This window comes from Cetorhinus maximus, chromosome 24 (assembly GCF_964194155.1).
Source record: "Cetorhinus maximus chromosome 24, sCetMax3.hap1.1, whole genome shotgun sequence".
In the NCBI taxonomy this organism is placed as follows: Eukaryota; Metazoa; Chordata; class Chondrichthyes; order Lamniformes; family Cetorhinidae; genus Cetorhinus; species Cetorhinus maximus.
In genome coordinates, this window is record NC_135902.1 from 17,559,255 (window position 1) to 17,586,247 (window position 26,993).

At 42.2% G+C, this 26,993-nt stretch overlaps 1 protein-coding gene across 2 annotated transcripts in view; it reads right to left on the reverse strand.

Annotated features, from left to right (window-relative positions):
* Nucleotides 1-26,993, reverse strand: part of spata20 (spermatogenesis associated 20) — a 382,219-nt gene that overhangs the window by 238,535 nt on the left and 116,691 nt on the right. For both annotated transcript variants that reach the window (XM_078570778.1, XM_078570779.1), the window contains exons 13-14: nucleotides 13,652-13,860; nucleotides 7,766-7,965 (exon numbers count right to left, since the gene is read on the reverse strand). In XM_078570778.1, the coding sequence (XP_078426904.1) occupies nucleotides 7,766-7,965; nucleotides 13,652-13,860 (409 nt within the window). The remainder of the gene's footprint in view (nucleotides 1-7,765; nucleotides 7,966-13,651; nucleotides 13,861-26,993) is intronic.

Here is a 26,993-nt window from a genome sequence, read left to right on the forward strand (position 1 = left end):
GATAATGGACAAGGGAATCAATGCTGGCTCTGAACCCGTAACAAGGAAGAAAAATGAGTCCAAGTTTCCTAACAGCACTATTTCACATTAAGAGGTTAAAAGCATTTTCATTTCATTCAGAAAATGCTCCTCCAGAGAACAGTCTGATTCTGTTTTCAATCAATTGCTCGAGTGCAGGAACTTTGCAGAACAAAGTTAAAAAAACACAGATACATAATCACTACAAATTTCTGATAACCTCTAAACAAGACCATGTGGTGAATAGGCAGAAAACTGCTGTGCTCAATAAGGGCCACTCACTTAGATTAATACACATTGAATGTACAATCCTATACAGAGTACAACTTAACCCCAAATGAAAACGAATCCATTCACATCCATTATCTCAGTCTCATTTACTGCTAACTTTTCCACTTAACCTGGACTGTCTTTCAGGCAAAGTAAAAAAAAAAATCATACAACTGGTTTACAACAGAGCACCAAAGGAATCAATAAAAGGCATTTAGTCATATCTGATAGAATCTATTAGCTCCTAGTCAATTTGGTGTTGTGTCATTATGTAGGAAATTGCCTCAATATATCAGTGTTCCAACTGATGAGCCTTTCCCTCACAGGCTTATACGCTGGTTTGAAAATGAATCCTGACTGGCTATGCAGTGACAAATAGGGCACAGGACACACAATAAATGATCTTCTTCCAGTCCCATTTCATCAGAATGTTTGGGAACTCTGCCAACCCAACAATATATTTTGTGTGATTATTAAAAAAACATGATTTAACTGTATGATATGGTCTTTGTGCAACAATGAATTGTCAGTAAGTGACGGATTCAGAACTAAGGAAAAACCAAACCAAATCCGCAATGCATCACTGAGATTTACAGAATGCTTTCCTTGCTATTTTTGTAAGTAATAAATTATATGTTGCTAGATAGATTTCTTTCTTACTCCTTCTGTTATGATTTTCCTATACACTAAATCAGTGGTGTCCATCTCACCTCTCCCTGTGGTTCTCCACAATATTGCTGCTGAGTGTGTCTCTGAGACTCCATTTTATGTCTCCTGCTCGTGAATTGTTGATTGAGTTTGGCTCAAGTGCCTCTCTTCTGGTTTCCTTTCTGCCCATACCCAGCTTCTATGCCTTTGTAAAGTGCCCTGGAAGCATTTCTATGTTAAGGCTGCTATAGAAACACAGGTTGTTGATGTTACTAGGTAAGTCCCTACTCCCACGCAAGTTAAGGAATCTCCACAGCTCACAGGGTCACCTAGCTTTTCTTCCATGAGAAAGAAAATGCAGCTGTCAGCAGTAACATCCAGGCAATCCCACATCAAACAGATAGGCAAATATCGATGGGACATTTGCTATGCAGAGCATGTGAAGGACAATCTGAGCCAGGAGCTAGAAAAACACTAGGATTTATAACGTTGCATGCTTACACAAAGCTCCTAGAGCTGACAGGTTTCCTTGGCCAGTCTCTATATGGACAGTCTCTACGTTCCACCAATCCCTTCAGCGGACTACAAACCCACTCCCATCACCAATGAGATCCTTCATTCTCTCACACACCGTGTGCAATCTGAGACTTCTAGCAAGCAATGATTCTGCTATACTAAACTACCTGTATGGGAGCCTCAATGTACTTTATCTGGCAGTACAGTGTGATGTATGCAGCAGGACTTACTGTCTTATTTTAATCCACAGTTTTACTGTTTCTTTCATTTACCCCAGCTTCCATTTGGCAACTGTCCCTAATGACAGTGATTGAATACACCACAGTAAGAGTGGCATGTATGGAATAAACCTGCAACAGATTGTGAAGGAGAATGAAAAGGAACAAAGCTGCAGTCTCCTTTCCAGCCTGACATTTGCCTTTAAAATCAAAACAGATCAGTTAAAAGGTAGTCATGAATATTCATGGAGAAATATTAAAATATACTGGCCACGAAATTATGATCTCGGCCCATTTCCTCCAATAAGAGACTCTGAGCATCCACTGCCAGCAGAAACTGTAGTTCCCATCAGGGTCATTCCCATAGTTGAGCTGGGCAGACCCCATGTATACACACACATCAGAAGCAAGTGCCCGGAATGATCCCAGCTCTTCTGATAGGGAAAACTTCACCTTCGGTTGAGATGATCAAAGATAAGACTGAGGTAATATTTTTAAGACTATGAGGATAACAAATTAAGGATGGGCAACAAATGTTGGCCTGATCAGCAACTCAATACATCCCATAAATGAATACATGTTTTAAAAATTAAATTGGCACCATTTCAAAGGTAATTGAGCTGCATACTTTGACTCTCAGGCCCTACTGGAATTGCAAACCCAGTGTATGTAAAGATGACAAATTATTGCCTTCATATTAATTTAGGATGATAGGAGAAGCTTTGCACTGCACATTATACCCATCTCCATTAAGTACAGTGAAGCCACATCAGGCGGTAATGTGCCATAAAGGGCACAAATACATTAACAACCACTATTGTAAGGTTCGAGCTACACAATTCATATTTTGTTTTTTTTGTCCTATACACAAATGCAAAACTTTCTAGAAACTAATTTCTGCATAACTAAAGCTGGTGTTATAGAATCATGGAATAGTACAGCATAATACAGCCCATCTGCTCTGCAACAGTTCTTTTGAAGAGCAACCAGGAGCCCCGCTCACCCACTCTTTCCCCATATCCTTACAATTTTTGCTCTTTCAGCATTTATTCTTTTCCCTTTTGAAAGCTACTAATGAAATTGCTTGCACCTTCCAAACTAACTATTCGCTAAGTTAAAAGAAAATCTCAGGTCACCTTTGGTTCTTTTGCCAATGGTTTTACTCCTGTGCCCTCTAGTTATCAACCCTTTAGCTTTTGGAAACAAGTTCCCACACCACAGAAAAATATAACATAGCATGGCTCTGATACAATCAGATACTACATAAGTACTGGTATAACAAAAACACTTATTTTTGAACTGTTAATATTGTTACGATCCCAGCCAATGTTAATACTCGACAAGTCAGATCTCAGAGTAAAACCTGGCTTGACAGATCTTAACTTTTGCTTTAGAAACAGCAGAGGAATGTTATAGAACAAATTCACAGGAGTCTTCCGATGAACTTATAATAAAAGGAATAAAATAGTTATGAAACAAGAAAAATGAACTATATTACACCAGACACAAAGATTGGAAAGATCTCTTACAAACACAAGAACATGATTTCCCAATATTCCTTTACCCAGCAATACCTTTACAGACACACAAACCAGTGAAGAGTTACCACTAGCTTGACACAAAGGCTTCCTGCCTGGGGCTGGCACACGTGCAAAAGGTTTTCTTCTGGTGAATTTTTAAGCATTCACTTGGTGCTTCTCACTCAACTCGTATCTCTCCCCGAGACACCCAAAACCGCACTCTAAACTCATTATTGCTTCAACCGCAGAGTAAACATGAGTTCCCTAAACTCAGTCTCCCAGTAGCTTAGTAGTATTTCTTATCTCAGGAAGCTGAAAATTCCTGTCTTCTCTGATACACACTGAACTCTCCCTTGTCGTTCTCAATGTCACTTAACCACTGTCAATAGGCAACAGCCCAATTTTTTCTGTTTTTTTCCCCCAAAATCAGTAAACTTCTGGCCTCTTTTTAACCCATCTCTTTAACTTCAGGGGTTGTAAAACCTCATCAGCCACAGGTCCACCCAGACTTCTGGTCACTAAGGTTCATACCCAACCTATGTGAAACTGAAATCCTTTTCACCTTATTTAACACACAAATATACACGTTCAACTTCAAAATTATACATTGTTCCTAACAGCGTGCTGTCTCTTGGGGAAGGTGGTGATTGCTGAGATGTAGGACACAGGTGCCAGGCACTTTCTAGCACCTTGTCCAAGTGGTCATTCTTCACTTGTCATCCTTGACAATGAGTGTAGCCAGAAGTGAACCAATCAAACTCTATCGTGACCTGATAAATGACAGCCTTGCCAGCGATGCCCACATTTCATGAAGAAATTTTTAAAAACCCTTCCACCCACACTGTCACATATCGTAGCAGAAGTCATTGGAGAGTAACCAACAATTGCAAAGCATTCTGTTTCTATCATCGCCCTTCCTATGCTGCAGGGCTCAGGCCAACTACTGCACACCAAGCCCAGCCCTGTTGAGATCAATCAGCTCAGCAGAGGCCAGGATAGACCCAGGGATTCTCCTGGCTTGCACAGGTCAGCATCACATCAAACAAACAGGCAGAGAGACCTGAAGGGCACTTTATAAAAATAAATTTATACAAATCAAATTATGCACATATAGCACTAAGTGCAAATAGTGCAGCAGTGCACGTTTCAATTAAGAGTTACGTCACTCAGACTGCATCTTACACAATTATTCAAGCAAGGATCCTTGGTCATAAATTTGGTCTTCCCTTCACTCAATACCAGGTCCTCCATTGCCAAAACTGCCTGTGTCATCAACATAGACTGCCCTCCTCCAGACCCTACTGGAATTGCAAACCCAGTGTATGTTTCCCTCAATCACCAATATTGCCTGCCCTCTTCCCAAATACCACATCCTCCATCGCCAACACAGCCTGCCTTCCTCCCAAATATATCTTCAATCAAGAACCTGTTGGGTTTTTGCAGCAATCCAACAGCTTTCAAGGGTTATATTTGTAGTATTACAGTGCTCAGGACTGAAAAGGTTAATACAGGACTGGAGAAACAGTTATTGATCAGACCTGTGTCTCTTCCTTAGACAACCACAACAATATACAACAATTTTTTTTACTTTTGCTGCTAGACTACAAATTACCAGAATTATTGTATTCAATTTGACAACTTGCCATGTTGGGGTTTGAACACACAATTCTTTAATTGTTGCTCCAATGTCATAACTGATGGGGTATGAGATCCTGGAACTGCACCCTGCTTGATTAGACTTGCTCCAATTGCTAATGTTGGTGCAAAACTCAGCGAGATGATGAAGTAGCATTAGCTGCTTTATATTCACACCAATTATTTCATTGGCATTAGCAAATGGTAGAAAATATTATCCTTTCTTAGTCACATATAAAAACAATTGAACAAGTATAATTAAAATAAGAACTGGAAGACACATGTAGTAGAGGGTTAGCAGTTGCCCTTGGATTTCTAGGCTTGGGTCAGTGGGTGATATATCACCTAGAGTTCTCCTTCCTCTTCACTATCCCATAACCTCTTTGCAAACCACACTTGTGGATCTTGGATGAGGACAGAATCAGGCTCAGTTGCAATGTTTCCCATGGAAAAATATCATATCACCAATCACCGCATAGGTTAACAAAGAATGATCCTGTCCTTTTTTTTTAAGTTAATAGAGGAAGGCAAGTGGTCATGAAGTTCTAGGTCAATATGATGGTAGAGGAGGAAACTGGGGGCATGCAGATACTTGTAAATAACTGAGTATATAAGATACAAATGCGTTTATTCAGCTCTGGGTCTGAGCCAATCTGTTAATGTATTGCATTTATATAGCACCTTTCCCAACCTCAGGACATCTCAACAATCACTGAGAAACTTTTTGAAGAGTAGTCATAGTTGTAATCTGGGAAATACAGCACAGAATTTACATACAGCAAGCTTCCATACTGAGATAAATGACCAGATCATCTGTCTTTTAGTGAGGTTGGTTGAGGGATAAATATTGCCCAGGGCACCAGGGAGAACTCCCCTACTCATCTTTGAGATAATGCCATAGAATCTTTTACAGCCACCTAAGAGAGTAGACGGAGTCTCAATTTAACGTTTCATCCAAAAAGGCAGATTTGCATAGATTTGTTTACTATTTTAACATAGACATTAACCTGTTTATTTTAAGCAGATTAACACTTGTGTTGCGATGGCTTAGACAGCTCTCCAGGCAACCATATTAACTGGTGAACTAAAAAGAGAGCAAAGGGTGCATCAATCAAAAATAGGACTTAATTTCAATTTAATCTGGGCAACACGAGGTTTTTAGCAAATCTTTCTGCCTAGTTTTCAAACAGTTTGGGTTCCTGGTCCTGACACAAATCAATTTTATTTTTTTCCCTCCCCAAGCTCCAGTGTTGTTGCTGAAGGAAGAGGCTTGACAGAAAAAAAAGACAGTTGCATTTTTAAAGGGAACTAGTGATTATTTGAACTTCTGTTATCAGGGAATGTACAGTCCCGAGGGAACGAAGCATTTGACGGGCCATTTTCTGTTGTGTAATGTCACGAGCATCCTCCTCTTCTCATTTTATTCATCATCACTTCTCACCTCCGATGTATAAGCGGTAGACACAAGGTGCCGATCATGCCCAGTGCTAGATTGCAAGCCCCATTCCCCCACCCCTTTTTCACAAACAAGCGGTCATATTTCACAGGGGAACAATGTCCGGTGGCATTCTGCCTGGGGGACAGTTGGAAGCACCTGCTTTATTGGCACAATGAAGATGTAATTCTGGAAGGGAAGCAGGAAACCACTTACTATAATGCTGCCCTTTCCAGGTCATTATCTGGAGGGAAATTGTACGTGACAGATATCACGTTTCAAACCAACACACAATGCACATGATACACGCGTCAAAGGGAATTTGCCAAGAGGATTTGTGGAGGTGGAATTTAACATACTCCTCCACTGAAGAAAAGCAGTACAACAAAAACCTGTATTTATATAGCATCTTTAACAAATGTGATTCACATTATATTGAGACAAAGATTGACACTGAGTCAAAGATGGAAACATTAGGAAAGGCGAACAAATAGTGGGTCAAAGAGTTTTAAGGAGGTTCTTAAAGGGGGAGAGAGAAGTAGAGGGGCAGAGAGTTTTAGGGTGAGGCATTTCAGAGCATAAGGCCTAGATAGCTAACCACACGGTCGCCAGTGGTGGGACAAAGTAAGTAGGGAATGCACAAGAAGCCAATGTTGGAGGCACACAGAGGGTTCAGGGCTGGAGAAGTTAGAAAAACAGGGGCATAAAATGAGACCATGGAGAGATTTGAACACAAGGGTGAGAATTTTAAAAATCAAGGCACTTCTGGACTAGGAGTCAAGCTGTGGGGTGTGTCACAGCTGAGCTCAATCTGTCCGTCACCTATGTACTTCACAGCAGCAGTCTCTGGACAATGGTCAGAATCCTGGCTCACTTTGACTCTCACCAGTTCAAAGACACAGAGGTCAATTAAAGCATCCAAATTGAAATGAACTAACACAATCCAGACCAAGGACTGACTAAATCTGAGATCGTCCTACTTTAATGGCTCATTATCACACTAGACAGCGAACTTACTCACTGACCACAGGAGATCCAACTTGAGAAAGTATTTGGGATCTATGGTGAGACTTAGGTTGGCACATGGAACTAGTCATTCAACAAAAACGCAATAAAGTCATAATAACGGACGAAAAGCTGGGTCCCTTGTGAACACCTCTCCTTTGCAAATCCTGTTCAAATAACACACATGCTCCACACTATTGAATGTCATCTGTGATCGGTCATCAAAGGAAACCTGCTAAATTATTTACCAGTTTACGCACCACTAACAGTACCAGCCTTCGCCTGTACTCTCCATCTGTACCAGTTCCTGCGCCATTAACAGTACCAGCCTTAGCCTGCACTCCTCACCTTTAGCAGTTTCAGTGTCATTAGCAATGCCAGCCTTGGTCTGTACTATCCATCTGTACCATTTTTAATATCATTAACAGTACCAGCCTTAGCCTGAAACTGATTCTGCTCAGTTAACAGTATGAACTTCAGTTTGTAATCTCCAAACATACCTGTTTGACTGTGTGATGTTGTGCCATCAGGGCAATTACCATTTCCGGCAGTGCCATAGGCATACTATTCAGCAGTTTCGCAAATGCTGTCATGAGTTGCCTTGATCTATCAGCCCAATTTGGACGGTTGGTGAAGTTTGCCAGGCGCATGAGGTTGGAAGCAGCCACTGCGTTTCCACTGGGCTCTGCGCCATCCTGACCTGTTTTAAAAATAATAAAAATTAACACATTTTTAAAAAACCTTGACCTGCCCTTCACTTGACTTGAAACATTACTGAACTTCAAAGGTTAGGACAGTGACAAGTGGCTCCCCTTCTCTGTTTGTAGTGCAACAGTTCATGGAGGGAAAGAGCAAGAGAAAATTGAGACCAAAATGAAAATCGAGGTTCCCAGGCAATAGCTTGCAGGTATACAGCACTTTATCTTACCCCAGGCTTCACACCCAATGAACTGAAGTCCAGGCACATGGTGTCAGTATGCTCACTGCAAGCTCCTACAAACTGTATGGTACAGTGACAACAAGTCAATCTCTACTGATGTCTTGCCAGGTCTCTTGAGCCTGAGTGGTTCTGTTGGTAGCCCCAAGTTCAAGTTCCACTCCAGGACTTGCTGGTCACAGAAGTTATGTTCATGTGGCTCAAAGCAGGATTTTAATCAGCGTGCAAAATCCTTTCAACACTCCACACCATTCTCTAAGTAAGAGGAGTGTGAAGATACACCAAACAAAACATCTTACTCAGAAATATTGCAAAATAGTTCACGTAAAAAGCAAAAATTTGCATTTACGTAGTGCCTTTTGCATCCTCAGAGTGACTCAAGTAGCTGCAGACAATGAATTGTTTTTAAGTGCAGTAAATATTTAAGCAAATATTGCACAAAAAGCAATAGCAGTTAATCCATTTTTTGGTGGTGTTAATCAAGGAAGATGTGTTCACCAGAGCTTCAGAATTCCTTGTTCATCCTCAAATATGGCCTCAGGAACAGATTAATTAACGGGCACCTCGATTGTCTATGCCAATATCTATTGAACATTCAGAGGGTGACTTTCTCCAGATTCTTTAGGCATTGAAGAGCCTCCAAGATGGCCAAGATGGGGTCTGGAGCTGCAAAGCTGGTTTAGCCCTCAGTTAGCACAAGACACCATCTTTGGAGAGGAGTTGAAGCATACACTAGGAACAGCTGCCCAAAGGGTGGCTAAGGAGCTGATTGATAATTAGATTGCCTGTTAATGATTATTAAAGAGATTACATGGCATTTTCAGTTAACAACCTAACAGCGTCCGGATGAACAAGAATAAATGAATCATTCCTGAGAATTTTAGGCACCACTTGAAGCTACGCTCAGCTTCCATTATTCAACTGCTGCTGGAGGTTTGAACAGGACTTTTGAGACGCTTCAGGAAACTTTATGGGACACTTTGCCAAGACCTCACCAGCACTTTATCAACATTTAGTCTGTGAATTCCCTGAGGATTTCAGCTAAAGAGAGAGAGTGAATTATAGGAGTTACCAGGAGAAAAGGGCTTTCTTGGTCATGGACATCTTACTAGCAGTTCCCCTTGGTCTGGAGAAAGAATGGGAGGACGACATGAGGCCAGGCAGAGCAGCAACAGCTGCTGCAGGAGAGAGGGACAAAAGGGACTGGTGGCCTCCTTGCTCCCTGTGCATACAGGACATCCCTCCCCCTCTGGAGCTCCTCCACCAGGGCCTCCTATGTTGTGAACCACGTTCCAACATTCCATTTGTGACTCTAGACTGGGTAGGATGACAGATCCCCAAGCCTGAAGAACCCTCGTAAACAAGTTGGATTTTTATGAAAATCTGGCAGTTTTCATACTGGTTATGGCCCACAAATTATCATAATAGTCATTGTGGGATTCAAACTCACAGGGCTGAAATTTGTCATTAATGAGGAAGACCCGATATCAGGATGTAAAGCGGGTGGCGTGACCGCCCAGGTGTGTAGTGGAAGATGGAAGGGAATTTTATCAAGGCTACCAGGCAATCATTTGGAGCAGGCAGGGGGAAGTCCCAGCATTAAGAAGCAGGTGATAGGTCAGCAGCACTCTGTTGAAAAGCAGCATAAGCAGAAGAGACTGAAAGGGAGAGCACACAAGTGTGGTGGTAGTGCAATGGCAGCTGCTAGAGGACATGAGACCCACTGTAGCTTGCAGCACTCCCCTCTTACAACCTGTCACTCCCCTTACTCTGCATACATAAGCTGCACCTTGGAGACCCCCATCTTTATGCCGCCAATGTACTCACCAAGTTTTTCCAACTTCCAGATTGTCACTCCCATGTTTTACTTAGTCTCACCCTTCCTGAACTGCAACGCTAATGCTCGTAATGGCTGCCAACTGCAGCCAACACTGACCTGCCACTGAGCTTCTGCCTACTTACAGCTGGCAAGGCTAGGAAGTTCCATTGTCACATGCAGCCCTGGAAAAATCTGAAAATCTCCAGAAAACACCCTTTAATGACTCCTGAACAGACTCAATCGCCTGCCCGCCACTGATAAGCATGGTCTGCACATCTCGAGGAAACTTCAAATGTGGCGAGAACTTGTCGGCCTTCCATCCCAATGCGGTCCCCCGCTACTTTGTCAGTCCACCAGCCTCCCAGCTCATTGACCAGAGTGAGAGAAAATTTCACCCACAACATCTAGGTTGCTAATCCATTATAATAACCACTATGTACCATATCCTATATTGAAATCTTCCAATCACAATAACAAAGACTCTTCCTGTATTTACTCAAATCTGCAGCAGCTCTGCACTTGCCGTCAGGTGTGTTTGGACAGCAATAAGGGACAGAGGAACAGGAATATACCATTCAGCCCCTTGAGCCTGTCCCACCATTCAATGAATTCACGGTTGATCTAAACCTCAACTTCAATTTCTCGTCTTTGCTCCATTTCCCTTGACTAAGAAAAATCCATTGATCTCAATCCTGTACATTTCAGTTAGACCCCAGCATGCACAAACTTTAGGAGGAGAGAGTTTTCCAGATTTACACCGCCTTTTGTGTGAACAGGTACGCCATGGCATCAATCACCTAGCTTTAATTTTCTAATTATGCACGCGTTCTGGACTCCCCCATCGGGAAAATAGTTTCTCAGTTATCTACCCCATAATCCCCTTATAATTTTAAAGACCTTGATTCTGTTATCCCTCAAAGACTTGCTGATATTTTGCTCCTCAATCCATGGGTGTTTAGGTTAAGTGGAGCAGTTTGAAATAAAACGCAAGACTTTAACCTGCAGCAATAGTAAAAAAGTGATAATCTGAAGTCAATTTTACATCTCTTCTGATTTTTATTTTTATAAAGTCAAGATCTAGCCCAGGAAATCTGAAATCGATATACTTCAGGGAAAGGAAGCCGGTGGTGACCAATGAGGTCAGGGGTATGGGGATTTGCAGAAGATAAGATACAGGCCACAGATGAGTTGGAACATTAGAAAATTTATAGCACTAGCACCAATGAGCAGGGTTCGCACAACATGTCCCTAGTACAGGAGATGGATCTGAATGATTCATGAGGCACAATAACATGAAGCTTTGTCACCAACAAATAATCATGATGGATGTAGAGAACAATCCTCTCATGTGCCTAACTTATTTCCCTTTACTGCTGCAGCTTCTGAAGAGCCAAAGACCATTAATCTTATATAGCCACAGTGTCCATTCTTGTCCAGATTTACTTGGGGTAAGGAAAATAAGCCAAACTGTTAAAAGCAAAATACTGCGGATGCTGGAAATCTGAAACAAAATCAGAAAATGCTGGAAAAACTCGGCAGGTCTAACAGCATCTGTGGAGAGAAAAACAGAGTTAATGTTTCAAGTCTGTATGACTCTTCTTCCTGTTTTTGTTTAAGCCAAACTGTTCCTCAGGTACAACTGTTGAATTGGCATGTGCTAGTCTAGGCTGCATCTGCAGTCATGTCTAGATCCTCATCCTCAGGCGACTGTGCAGAGGGCAGGCAGCGTTAATGTTCAGGTAGCCTCAAAATAGAGATACGTTGTAACTGCAAAGGAATAACTAACTTGCATTTATATAGTGTCATACACATACTCAGGACGCCCTAAAGTACATCAGTCAAACAAGTACTGTTGTGTTGAAATGTAGTCACTGTTTCTAGGCAGATAATTGTAATAGCTAATTTTTGAACTACAATGTCCCCCAAAACAATGAAATAAACGGCCAGTTCATCTGTTTTAACCTGGTGTTGTTTGAGAAACGGTGGTGGCCAGGACATCAGATGAACTCCCCTACTCTACTATGAATAGGCTGAAGGAATTCAGTGAATCAACTTTCCCTATGAACCACTAATATGAAAACAAAATAGTGCAACTGCTGGAAATCTGAAATAAAAAGAGAAAGTGCTGTAAATACTCAGCAGGTCAGGCAGCATCTTTGGAGAGAGGAACAGAGTTAATGTTTCAGGACGACAAACTGTTCTGATGAAAGGTAATCAGCCTGACCGTTGACTCTGTTTCTCTCTCCACAGATGCTACAGCTGATCTGCTGAGCATTTCCTGTATTGCTGTTTTCGTTTCATCTTCAAACCAGCAGCCTTTTCCACAAGTTCACTATTCTCTGCGAAAAGAACTACCTCCTAACATCTAACCTAGTTTAGGCTTATACCAGCTGAGAATGTCATCCTGGTCCTCCATAACTTACTTAATTGAAACAAATTACCCATTCAAACAAAATCTATTCCCTTCATTATCTCAAACTTGAATCAAATCAGCATCCAAGTCTACATTTTCTGAAGTTTAGGCACCCAGGTGTTGGAGCTGGGCAACTAAGATGCTTTAAACTGGGAAGAAATCTGTGGCTTTCCTCTGCATCCTTTACAAAGCCTCAATATCACTCACCATTCGAGAAGACCAACCCTGGACACAACTGAAGCCTAAAAAAGTTTTAAAATGCAAATCTGACAAATAAGCTCCAGAAAATATGATTAAAATTCAGATCACTTCCCAGCTTAGGCCAGAGCAACACGCCTATTTTTAAACTTCTGAGAGTATTCTCATGAGGTTGAACTTTATTACATAATATATTCCTCTGTGCATTGGTCTCAAACTCTGTGCTGAATGTGCGGAAAATTGCTAATACAGGTCATCGTTCCCCAAGCGACTGCATTAAGATTGTATTGCTGTCAATTTATATTGGCAGGCATCAGCAATGGCTCAGTGCTGCCAAGTCAGAAGAATGTCAGGGGGTTGGGGGTGTTGGGGGAGGGTGACAGGGTGGTGAGGGTTCAAAACCCACTGCAAAGAGCGCATAAATATATACTATAGGTTTATATATTATGTCTATCCTGGTGGACACTCCGGTGCAGTACCGAGGGAGTGCTGCACTATCGAAGTGCTATCTATTGGATGAGAAATTAAACCAAGGCTCAATCTGCCCTCTTAGAGGAATGCAAAAGAACCCACATCACTATTTCGAAGAAGAGCAGGGAAGTTGCTCCAATGTCCTAGCAAATATTTACCCCTCAACTAACATCATTAAAACAGATTAATAGGTCATTATCTCATTACTGTTTATTACAGCTTGCTCTGCATAATTGTGCCACCCACATTTCCAACATTCAAAAGTGACTACACTTCACAAGTATTTTATTGGCTATAAACCACTTTGAATGCAAGTTCCTTCCTTACAGTTAAATTTAGAACACCTGATAAAGGACATCAATAGCTTTGCAATAAGTTAACTGCAATGTGACTGAAGAGCAAACAAAGGATCTAGGTTTAGAAAAGACAATCAGGCCCCAAAGTGTTCCATCGCCTATCCTGAAGGAAGACAGTGATGCATGGAAATAAACATTATTCCATCAGACACTATAAAGGGGGATAAAATTCTTTAGATATGGAACACTCACCTTCTTTAAGGCGAATTAGCACGGATGAATCGAGGGCATCATCAGAGAAGTAGGCAAATCCTTTGGCATCCCAGAACAAGTCATCCTGCTTCTGCTGGAGCTTCAAGGCCCACTCCAGCCACTGCTCATCAAAGGAAGCTTCATACAGGTCTAACAGGCCTCGTATAATGAATGCATAGTCATCCAAAAACCCGCTAATCGGTCTAGCTCTGAAATCACACCAGAATATGCACAAATTAGGTTGAGTTCTTTTGGTGCAGCAACATATTATCTGTGTTTCCAGTGGCTGGTTTTCTTCACTGGATAGACCAAGTGAGATTCTATAGGCGGAATCGTCCCAGGATTGCACTAAGTGCGGTGGTGGATGTGTAAAACAACACTTTACCCGCCAGCCACAATGGCGGGCTTTTGCGCCGTATAGTCCCCTTCCCGCCTCATTATTTATGCAGTCACAGGAAACACGCCATTTTGCTGGCAGGCTTCCTCCAATTAGTCTGCCACGCCATCACCTTGCCGCTTCCTCATGCCGGGTGCCATATTTGAACGGCAGCTGCGTGCACAGCTTTCAATGCTTGCAGCCCAGGACTGCTGCACAGAAGGCAAGAAGACTGCAGCCCACTGTTTTTTTTGTCGCATCCCTGGAATGCCTTTTGGATGCCGTGGAGGGCTGCCACAGTGTCCTCTACCCCCACTCTGGCCGCAGGAGGCCCATCGGTCTCACCACTCCACCTTATTAGGCGCTAGCAATGGTGGTCAGTGCCAACGCTGCGCAGTAGTGATGCGCTATCCAGTGCAGAAAGAGGATGAATGATCTCATCCATGTCCCCAGGGTAAGGCAACCATCTCATCACTCTAAAGTCACACACTCACAGGCCCATCACACATTCACTGGCATCTCACTCACTGCCAGCTCAAGGACCACTCATTCTCTCACACACCCCTCACATGTCCATCTGGCTTCATCTCCTCTGAAGACTGCCTCCTCAGCCGTCGCCCTTTTGAGGCCATTTGCACAGATTAACATGTGTGCCCAACAAACGCCCTAGGATATTCCCCTTCCTTAGTACTCCCCTAGCCCTGCAGCCTCTTTTCTTGCCTGAGGGCATTTCTCCCCCTTCCCCAAGCAAGCCCTAGCACCATGCAGCTGTTGAAAAGCCAACCCCACTTACGGTTGGTCTGGTAGGTAGAGACCTGCCCATGAGCCCCCCTAAAAGTTACGTGGTGCTGCCTAGGAAGCCTGCCCTTGATGACTGCGAGCGCTGCCTGAAGCAAGATAGGCAAACAAACCTTAAAGTCCCAAATGATGTGCAGTCCGCCAGGTGCACGTTACTTATGTACAGTTGTGAAACACATCTGCATGTAATCACACCGACATACCCAGATGACCCAGCATGGGGGATGATTCTGGCAAGCAGGGCTTATGAGATGCTAAAGTATTGAAATTACATTCCCAATGTGCAGTGGTAGGAAACGTGGCCCACTATGGACAGGTGGAGCGGATAATCGCAAACTGGTTTCACAATGACGTGAAACCGATTTTTGGCCTTCTCGCCACACTGTCCCCCCACCCCCGCCCCGAATGGCACCCAACGCCAATGGGGCCAGAAATTTCCAGCCTATATCTTGCTTCTAGAGCTCTGCCAACTCTACTTTGTGCACAGCTCTTCTACAGCACAACCTTCTACACAAACCTGCAACCCCTACCACCCAGAATGACAAGGATACCAAATACATGAGAACACCGTCGTGTTTCCCTCTAGCTCACAACGCATCCCTAACTTAGACATAAATCGCCTTTCCTTCATTGTTACTGGGTCAAAATCCCGGAACTGCCTACCTTATAGCAGTGTAGGAAAACCTTCACTACACAGATTGCATAGATTCTAGAAGCGGCTCACCATCCCCTTCTCAAGGGCAACTGGTACAGGCAATAAATGCCAGCCATGCTACTGACATCGTATCCTAAGATTTTTTGTTTAAAAGCTGTGCAGCCTCTCTCATTATTATTTCCTTCCTACAAGGTTTTAAGCTTTATCCTGCCATGTAACAGAAATTGTGAACTTGTGTTATGGGGGTTGTGAGAGAGGAACTTGCATTGCTATCATGGCATTAGCAGCCCCAGTGCTGCATACATTTTTTTATTATTCATTCATGAGATGTGGGCGTTGCTGGCTAGGCCAGCATTTATTGCCCATCCCTAATTGCCCTGGAGAAGATGGTGATGAGCTGATTTCTTGAACCACTGCAGTCCATGTGATGTAGGTACATCCACAGTACTGTTAGGGAGTGGGTTCCAGGATTTTGACCCAGCAACAGTGAGGGATTGGTGATATATTTCCAGATCAGGATGGTGAGTGAAACTAAAAGTAAACAAAGCAGATTAAACTTGCAACAAAAAAATTGGAAGAAAAATCAAAGTCAGTCAGGTCAGTTGCTCAAAAGTCAAAAATTGACCTCACTGACTCTAAAAATGACGGCAAGATACAGATCTACATATATGGTGTGTCACTGCATCAAATGAACAATTCCATGTAGCATCACACCAAGAACCATCAGTGACTCATCATTAAATAAACATGAAAAACAAGGCAGCATTTTATAGCCCATGGCTTCTGATGTAACGTTACAACCAAAACCTTCAACTCCCTTCTATTTTTCTTTCAGGTTTAGATTGGCCTAGGCCTACTGTGCAGGTCCTGCATAATGAGAGTCTTTTTTTTTTAAGTTGAATTTCCAGTTTACCTGTGTTAAATAAAGGTTTCTTCTGAGTCTTAAAACAATGGTTGGAATTCTCCACTAGGTATGTCGTGGTATGTCAATACCACTAATGTCAAGTGCAATTCTGCTGATAATTTTCTTTTAGCCGCCAGTTTGCATTTCACTGAATTAATCCCAGCCACAACACCTCAGTGCACAATTTGCAAAACATCAATTAAGCCAATTATTAATGAACAAGCTATACTTAAATAAAGCAAGCTGAGATCCTGTGCTTCATATGCACAAAATATCTGTATCACAAGGGAAGTAGGGTTCAACACTTTGTAACACAATAACATTAGGGACAGAAGTAGGCCATTCAACCCCTCAGGTCTGATCTACCATTTAATTAAATATCCATCTCAACTGCATTTTCCCCACCTTTCTTCCATATTCCTCAATAAGCTTACCTTCAAAAATCTGTTACCACAGTCTTAAAAGCTCCAAATGTACCCAGCATCCACAGCCTTTTTGAGGAAGAGAGTTCCAAATTTGTACTACCCTTTGTGTGGAAACTTCCCACACACCACCAATAGGCTATTAATGTCCCATGCATTTGACTAAATGTACTAAACAATTGAAGCAATGTATAAATTTGTCATGGATGCATCGCTAAGAAACCATCAATCTTTACCATCCCTGGTGTATTTTAGGATTTGAAAACAGTACCATCACTGCATGATAGAAGGGAGAAATTTATTGATTCCACACTCTCAGCATTCAAGCAATGCTGAGTCAGTGAGTCATTGCTACAGCATTGCGGCCTATCCCCAAATTATGAAGACAAATCTCAAAATCAAGTAGAAAAATGATATTTCTGTTCCTGTCCTGTTTTGCACTATTATTTTCAATATATCAAATTGCTCTGATCCCTTATTTGGTTAAATCAGTGCCTGCTGCAGAAATGAGTTGGAGGTCTGTGCAGAATTAACTGGAATCAGCTAGAGCAGCAGTCAGCCTTTGGTCAGTGGTGGCACTCTCATCTCCGAGTCAGAAGGTTGTGGGTTCAACTCCAGGTCCAAGGATTTGGGCCCATAATCCAGGCCCAAAAGCACTGAACAGCAAACCTGCACCTTATATACAGCACCTCATCACATCCTCAGGATGCCCCTAAGCAACCAACAAATTATTTCTGAAGTGCAATCACTGTTGTTATTTAAGTAAATATGACAGTCAATTTCCACAACAAAATGAATGACTGATAATCTGCTCAGGGCAGAATGTTGGCCTAGTCACTCCCCTGCTCTTCTTTGCAATAATGTCATGTGACCTTTTACATCATGTCAGTGGGCAGATGGGGTCTTGGGTCTAACATCACATCCAAACGATGGCCCCAGTGACAATGCAGCATTCTCTCAATACTGCCCTGCAGTGTCAGCCTAGACGATATTAATGGTCACTCAGGGTTATAGTACATGAGGAAAAAAAACGCAAAGGAAACTAGTCATCCCAGAGAGACAGGAGTTTCTGCGACCCTGCTCACAGCCTAAGAATTAAGGCTGATAAATTATTCCAACTTTCCGGGTAGCTGCAATACTTGAGGCCATTTCAATGAAAAATACTCATCAAAGCAAAGTGACTATTTGCAAGATCTGGCAAAAGTACGTGCTGAAAGATGATTTGCTTGAGAACTGTAAGTCAGCAACTAATTGCTGCAGTAAATGAAATGCACTTCACTTGGGGGTTTCCAGTGGTTCTACAGGGTATGACAGGAATAGAACCTAGAGATGAGGCGAGAAAAACTGAGATGAAAAGGAATATCTCAAAGCAATGGCATTCTGGGTTAAGTTAGTGGGAGCTCCATACTGCAAGTGGAAATACAGCCCAGTGTGAGATTAATAAATATTCTGCAGATAGTTAAAGCTTTACAGCAACAGTACACAAGGACCTGGTACATAGCCTCCAACTATTTCCAGGGAAGCAAGTATCCAGAGATGCATGTAACTCATCACACCTGTATGAAGGGCTCCATTATGCTCATGGTTAAACTTAAAATAAAAGTTTATCTGAAATGGACAGTTGGCCTGACAATTCACTCAACCAAGTAGATTGAAGTTTCAATGCCAGCCTGCGCTAAGTTAAGTATTTCATCCAGGGCAGCGGTAGGGGCAGAACTAAGAGGACAGCAGATATCCAAAAATATAGAAAGAAATACAAGCTTCACACAAACTGCGCTTGTATGGAACATTGCAAAGAGGCAATGCTGAAGCATAAATGATGCATAACCAGTTCTGAAGAAGCGTCATATTCAACTCGAAATATTAACTCTGTTTCTCTCTCCACAGATGCTGCCAGACCTGCTGCGTATTTATAGCACTTCCTGTTTTCATTATTCAGATTTCCAGAATCCGCCATATTTTGCTTTTATACGAATGAGACACCACTGATGCTTTTGGTAACACAAAGACCTGCCCTTAAGATGTGTTACTGAAGAGTGTGAGAGAGGAGGGCGCGAAGGCAAACAGCAGCACCTAAAAGAGTGGAAGGGAGGAGGACCTGAAGACAGGGAGCAGCACCTTAAAGAGCTATCCAATCCGTGGCTCCAGAGCGAATGAACCTTATTCTGAGAAAAATCAACGTGTGACTTCATAGGAAAAAAGGTAGTTCATTGGTTGGTGAGTGTTTTCTCATTTATCTTTTAAAACTCAGGTAATTTAGTAACTGTAAGGTTTTATTAGTAGTGGTAAGATTTATTAATAGTAGTAAAGCTTATTAGATTGACTGATCAGTAAGGGCTGCGTGAGGAGACAGATGACCACACCAGAGTGAGATGGAGACTGTGAGTAGTGAATTAGGTTCAGTGCACTGGGGAAAGAGGTGTAATATACTTAAGAATTATTCTAAGTTAATTAAGTAAGTAATTAAATTAAGTTAACTAAATAACATAAGTAACAATGGCAGGACAGGTGTTATGTTGTAGCTGTGGAATGTGGGAGCTTTTGGATACCAAGGCAATCCATGACAAACATATCTGCAGTAAGTGTAAGCAGCTAAAGGAATTCCGGATCAGGATTATTGGTCTGGAAGCTGGACTGCAGACACTGCGTAACATAAGGGAGGGGGAGAAATACCTGGACAATTTGTTCCAGAAGATGGTCATGCCACTGTTTGGGTCAGCAGTGAGGGATAGGAAGATGTGATTGTGAGTGAGGCAGGTAATGGGACCAAGCAGACAGTAGTGGAGCAGCCTCAGACTATGCAATTGTCAAGCAGTTTGAGGTGCTCACAACCTGTGTGGACAAAAGCAAGGTCTGCAAGGCCGATGAGCAGGTTGGCCATGGCACCATGGTACAGGAAGCCGTTCAAGCGGGAGGGAGCAAACAGAAATGTAGTGGTAATAGGGGATAGTACAGTGAGGGGGTTTGACACTGTTCTCTGCAGCAAAGAGCAAAAGTCCAGAAGGCTGTATTGCCTGCTCAGTGCCAGGATTCGGAACATATACTCAGGGCTGGAGAGGAACTTGCAGTGGGAGGGGGAAGATCTAGTCGTCGTGGTCCATGTAGATACCAACGACATAGGCAGGACAAGAATGGAGGTTCTGCATAGTCAGTATGAGAAGATATGTACCAAATTAAGAAGCAGAACCTCAAAGGTAATGATTCCCGGATTATTACCTGAGCCACTTGCAAATTGGCATAGGGCAAATAAGATTAGAGAGATGAACGCACGTCTCAAAGACTGGTGTGGGAGAAGTGGATTCCGGTTCGTGCAGCACTGGCATCAGTAATGGGGAAAGTGTGAGCTGTACCGTTGAGACAGTCTACACCTGAACCGTGCTGGAATGTGTGTTCTTGCGAATCGCATAACTAGAGAAGTAGAGAGGGCTTTAAACTAAACAAGAGGGGTGAGGGATCAAGCTTGGCTTGACATAGCAAATCAAGTGGTAGATTCAAGGTCGGGCACCATAACAGTAATATGGGAAATGAGGGTCATAGGATAACAGGAAGGGACAGAGAGATAAAACCTAAGTATATACCAATAGTCAAGACTAGATGTTACAAAGATAACAAAAAGACAAAATTAAAGCTCTGTATCTGAATGCGCATAGCATTCATAAAAAGTAAATGAATTGATAATGCACATTGAAGTAAATAAATATGATCTGATAGCCATTATGGAGGCATGGGTGCAGGACGTCAAGGGTTGGATCCTGAATATTGAAGGGTATATGATATTCAAGAAGAATAGGAAGCTAGGTAAAGGTAGAGGGGTAGCACTGTTGACCAAGGATGGCATTGTTGCAATAGTTAGAGATTACCTTGGTTCAGGAGATCAGGATGTAGAATCAGTTTTGGAGGAGTTGAGGAATAGTAAGGGCAAAAAGTCACTAGTAAGAGTGGTCTACAGGCCCCCTAACAGTAACCACAATGTAGGACAAAGTATACAAGAAGAAATATTGTGTGTTTGTGATAAAGTGAGAGCAACAACCATGGGTGATTTTAATCTACATATAAACTGGAAAAATCAAACTGGCAGTAGTAGCCTGGATGAGTAGTTCATAGAATGCTTTCGAGAGCAGCACGTTCTGAAACCAACCAGAGAGCAGATTATATTAGACTTGGTATGGTGCAATGTGCCAGGATTAATTAATGACCTGAGTGAAGGCACCCCTAGGTAGCAGCAACCACAATACGACTGAATTTTACTTCCAGTTTGAAAAGGAGAAGAGTGGGTCTGAGACTAGTATTTTAAACTTAAGTAAGGGCAACTATGTGGGCATGAAAGCTGAGCTGGCTGAAGTGAACTGGGATACTAGGCTAAGGGATAGGTCAATAGAGAAGCAGTGGCAAACATTTAATGGGATATTTCGGATTACTCAGAATAAGTATATTCCTACTATAAAGAAAAATTCTAAGGGGAGGACCCACCATCCATAGTTAACTAAAGAAGCTAAGGAAAGCATCAAATTTAAGGTAAAAGCATTTAACTGCGTAAAGATGAGTGGCAGGTCAGGTGATTGGTCAGAATATAAAGGATGGCAGAGAATGACAAAGGTTAATCAAGAGAAAGAAATTAGAGTATGAAAGGAAACTAGCTGGAAATGTAAAAACAGATAGCAAGAGTTTCTATAATACCTAAAAAGGAACAGAGTAAGTAAAGTGAGTGTTGGTCTTCTAGGGAGTGAGAATGGAGAGTTAATCACAGAATCTTAACAGTACAGGAGGCTATTTGGCCCATCATGTCTGCACCGGCTCTCCAAAAGAGCATTATGACCTAATGCCATTGCCCTGCCTTTTCCCCGTACCCCTGCACATTGTTTCTACGCAAATAATAATCTAATGTCCTTTGAATGCCTCGATTGAACCTGCCTCCACCACACTTCCAGGCAGTGCATTCCAGATCCGAACCACTCATTGTGTGAAAACGTTTTTCCTCACGTCACTTGCTTCTTTTGCAAATCGCTTTAAATCTGTGCCCTCTCGTTCTTGATCCTTTTACGAATAGGAACAGCTTCTCTCTATCTACTCTGTCCAGCCCCCTCATGATTTTGAACATCTCCATCAAATCTCCTCTCAACCTTCTTTTCGCCAAGGAGAACAGTCAATAATATACTACCCCTAACACCATGGACCCTTATCTTATTAAGCAGCCTTATGCGCGGTACCTTATTGAATGCCTTTTGGAAATCCAAATATATTACATCGACTGGTTCCCCTTTACCTATCCCGCTTGTTACCTCCTCAAAGAATTCTAATAAATTTGTCAGGCTTGATTTCTCCTTCATGAAGCCATGCTCACTATGCTTAATTAGATTATGCATTTCTAAATGCTCTGCTATTACATCCTTTATAATAGACCCTAACATGTTCCCAGTGACGGATATTAAGCTAACTGGCCTATCGTTATCTGTTTTTTGTCTCACTCCCTTTTTGAATAAGGGCGTTACATTGACAGTTTTCCAATCTTCTGGGAATTTTTCCAGGATCAAAGGATTCTTGGAAGATTACTACCAGTGTATCCACTATTGGTGTAGCTACTTCCTTTAGTATCCCAGGATGCAACGCATCAGGTCCAAGGGACTTATCAGCCTTTAGCCCCCATTAGTTTCCCTAGTACTTTTTCTATAGTATTAGTTGTTGTATTTATTTCCTGCCCCTCTTTTGCCCATGATTATTTAGCATTTTTGGAATGCTATCAATGTCTTCTACCGAAAAGACTGAAGCAAAGTATTTATTCAACTCCTCTACCATTTCCTGGTTCCCCATTATTATTTCCCCAGCCTCATTCTCTAAGGGGCCTCTGTTCACATTGGCCTTTCTCTTCCTTTTAAATATTTAAAGAAGCTCTTCCTGTCCGTTTTTAAATTACTTGCTATTTTACCCTCAAAGTTTATTTTCTCCCTCTACTATTTTTTTGGTCATCTTTTGTTGATGTTTAAAACTTTCCCAATCCTCTGGTTTACTATTAATCTTTGCCACATTGTATGTTTTTCCTTTCAATTTGATACTATCCTTAATGTCCTTGGTTATCTACGGTTGGTTTATCCCCTTCCAAGAATCATTCTTTCTCACTGGGATATATCTTTGTTGTGAGTCATGAACTGTTTTCTTAAATGTCTGTCTGCCATTGTTCATAAACTCCTTTTCCAGTCCACTCCAGCCGACTCTGCCCTTATTCCTTTGTAATTACCCTTATTTAAGTTTAGCACAGTTGTTTCTGACCCAAGTTTTTCACACTCAAACTGAATGCGAAATTCAACCATGTTATGGTCACTATTTCCTAGTGGGTCTTTTACTCTGAGATCATTTATTAAACCTGCTTCATTACACATTACCAGGTCCAAAATAACCTGATCCCTGGTTGGATCTACAACATATTGTTCTAGGAAACTGTCCCGAATAACTATGAATTCTTGCTCGTGGTTACCTCTTGCCAATTTGATTTTCCCAATCTACATGATTATTAAAGTCATCCATGATTAATGTACTGCCTTTTTTACATGTCCACATTTTAACTCCTGATTTATTCCCTGTCCTACAATATAGCTACTGTTAGGGGGTCTATAGACTACCTCCACCCATATGGATTCTACATCTTCCGATCCAAGATAATTTCTTGCTATTGTGCTTATTCCATCTTGTACTAACAAAGCTACCCCACCACCCTTTCCTTGCTGCCTGTCCTTTCGAAAGGTCACATACTCCTGAATATTTAGTTCCCAGCTTTGATCTCCTTGTAACCATGTCTCCGTAATGGCTATAAGATCATACCCAGTAACCTCTAATACAAGTACAGATATGATAGTATTTATAGAGAGCATTCATCAATTTCTTGTCACTATGATTTAATGGTGTAACAGGAAAACTAAATGCTTACTCAGCATAAAACACTTCACTGCCCAAAAATTAAAAAGTTATTCCACTTCTAAAGAGTTTTAATTTTAAAATTTATTTTTCCTTAGTAACTTGACATAAGAAATTAAAGAATTCATTGTTAAATGCAAATGATTGATAAAGTAGCAATAAGAGAATTGATAATCTGAGTGTGTCAGGAAGGGACAGATGTACAAACCAAGAGCGTACCAGCAGATATGGCTAGAGGTTGTGAAAATGATAAAAAGGCACTCTATATGAATGCACACAACATTTGCAACAAGGTGGATGAATTGACCGCACAAATGGGTATGATCTAACTTCCATTATGGAGACATGGCTGAGAGTGACCAAGGCTGGGAACTGAATGTTCAAGGGTATTCGATATTTAGGAAGGACAGGCTAAAAGAATAAGGAGGTGGGGTAGCCCTGTTAATAAAGGATGAGGTCAGTACATTAGTGATCGGAAGATCAAGATGTGGAATCAGCTTGGGTGGAGCTAAGAAAAAGCAAGGGATAGCAAACATTGGTGGGAGTTCTTTATAGGTCACCAAACTATAGTGGTAGTAAAGGGCATGGTATAAATCAGGAAATTTGAGGCGCATGTAACAAGAGTAACACAGTACTCATGGGGGACTTCAATCTACATATAGACTGGGTAAACCTAATTAGCACTAATAGTGTGAAGAGGATACAAAGAGGTTCAAGGGGATTTGGCCAGGCTAAGTGAGTGGGCAAGAACATGGCAATGGGATATAATGTGATATAATGTGAACTTATCCACTTTAGTAGGAAAAATAGAAATGCAGAGTATTTCTTAAATGGTGAGAGATTGGGAAGTGTCAATGTCCAAAGGGATTTGGGTATGCTTGTCCGTAAGTCACTGACAGCTAACATGCAGGTGAAGCAAATAATTAGGAAGGCAAATGGTATGCTGACCTTTATTGCAAAAGGATTTGAGTGTAGTAGTTCAGCAGGCTGATCCCTAGGATGATGGAATTGGCCTACGAGGAGAGATTGTGGAAATTTGGCCTATATTCTCGAGAATTTAGAAGATGAGAGGTGATCTCACTGAAGCATACAAAATTCCTTCAGAGCTCAACAGGGTAGATGCAGGAAGGATGTTTCCCTGGCTTGGGGGGGTCTACAACTAGGGGACGCAGGCTCAGAATAAGAGGTGGGCCAATTAGGACTGAGATGGAGGAGGAATTTCTTCATCCAAAGGGTGGTGCATCTTAGGGATTCTCTACTCTATAACGCTATAGAGGCTCAATCACTGAGTTTATTTAAGACAGATATTAAAGATATCAAGGAATATGAGATAGTGCGAGAAAATGGCATCGAGCTAGAAGATCAGCCATGATCTAGCCGAACGGCAGAGCAGGCTCGAAGGGCCAAATGGTCTATTCCTGCTCCTATTTCCTATGTTCCACACCACTGAAAGGAAAGAAACTGCTGCAGTGGATATCTGACTTTAGGCAGGTGGGCTAAGCAGTAGCCTGAAATCAAAGGTGGCAAACTCAAATTCAATGAGAATATATATCACTCAAACAACGCCATCAAAAACAGATTATCGGGTTTTATTTGCAGTTTGTGGGACCTTACTGGATGCAAGTTAACTGCTGTGTTTACCAACAAAATAAAAGTTACTACACTTCAAAGGTATATCATTGACCATGAATGCTTTGGGATGTCCTGAGGATTTGAAAGGTGCTACATAACTGCAAATTATTTCTATGTGCTTTTATGGGCGATTAAATACTATGGTGATCCTGCACTAGGGAGAACACATGTTCGGCTGATCTCGTACTAAGGTGATCCAGCAAATTAGGGTGATGATATTAATGACTCCACACAAGGTATCTAAATTTTGCAATTAGGGTTCTGAACTCCAGTCCACATTAGGACTGAGATAGACTTAGGAGGAGGAACAGCCTTAACAAGTGGAGTTGTTTTGCATTACAAACATATAAGTGATTCTAGTTTAAGTGGCAAGAAGCATTTGCTGCTGACTCAAAGAGCTGGATTTTCCTGGCCCCGGGGAGACAAGGTTGGAGGTGGGAAGGGGTCGAGAATATAGTGAGGAGTCACACGGGGACGGCTCCCAATGTATTCCTGCCTCCAGAGGACTTCCCAATGGACGCTGGGAACTGGGTCGGCTGCCCACGCCACAGGGGCTGGCAGCCAATTAGTCCAATTAAGGCCCCACTTATGGGCCTTATTGCAACAGCGCCAGTATTATGCTGCCATTGAAGTAGCTCCCCTGCCTTTTACAAAGGCCCCCAGCTCCTTTGAGACAGCCTGCCGGTGATAGGCTGGGGCCACCAGAGCCAAAGACTATGTGCCTTACTGAAGGGGCTGCGAGGATGAAAGGCAGCAACCCTGTCCTTCTCTGGTTCTGCAGAGGGGTTTCGGTCCCCAACAGCTTTGGGCCTCTTATTGCATGGATTCTATGCAGGCAACCGAGGTCGCCTTCATGTTGAGGGGACCTCATGCTCCCCTGCCTGCGTCAGCAGCACCCACCTTTCCCAGTGGTGCTGCTGTTCTGACATCACTGTGGGCATCCAATTGGGCCTGCAGCTCCTCTTTAATAGGACAGTGAGTACAGAGGCTGCTAATTAGGAGCCGCATCCCAAAAAGTTGCACTGACATGCTGGCGATATGGGTGGACACAGGACCCCCCATATGATCCTGAAAGCTGCTGAAAAATTGAGCCCAAAGAGTCACTGAGAATAGAGGAGTCGTGATTCTAAAATAACGGAAACAACACAATCATTGTAAAAACTAAATCAATTCTACCTAAAGTCAACTGTCAACATTAAGGGGTGGTGAGGGGGGGCTGCTTGCATGCACTAGTCTCTGATAATCACCCAGGCTGGCATGCCTTCAGGGGGTGCAAAAGACAAAAAGTACTTTTAAGGAGTGTGCTGGATAAGAAGTATCAGAAAAGGACAATATTGCAGGACACAGATTAAGGATCTGTCACTATGACTGGCAGAATTTGATGACTTCTCTCCATGTGCAAACAGGCTCCATCAGACAAACAAGCAGGGGATTCCAATCGAAATTATCACCACAACAAACTGCGACAGGAGGGAAATCTCTTGTGTAGACACTGATCAGAACTAAAATCCCATTATTAAAAACTCCCCACCCACCCTCATCTGCTCCATCCACTCGATTCCTGAATATGTTCTTCATCAACAGTGATCCCATACAATGAATATCAGCATGCTATTAAACAGTGGAGGGTGTAGCATGGTTGAGTCCTT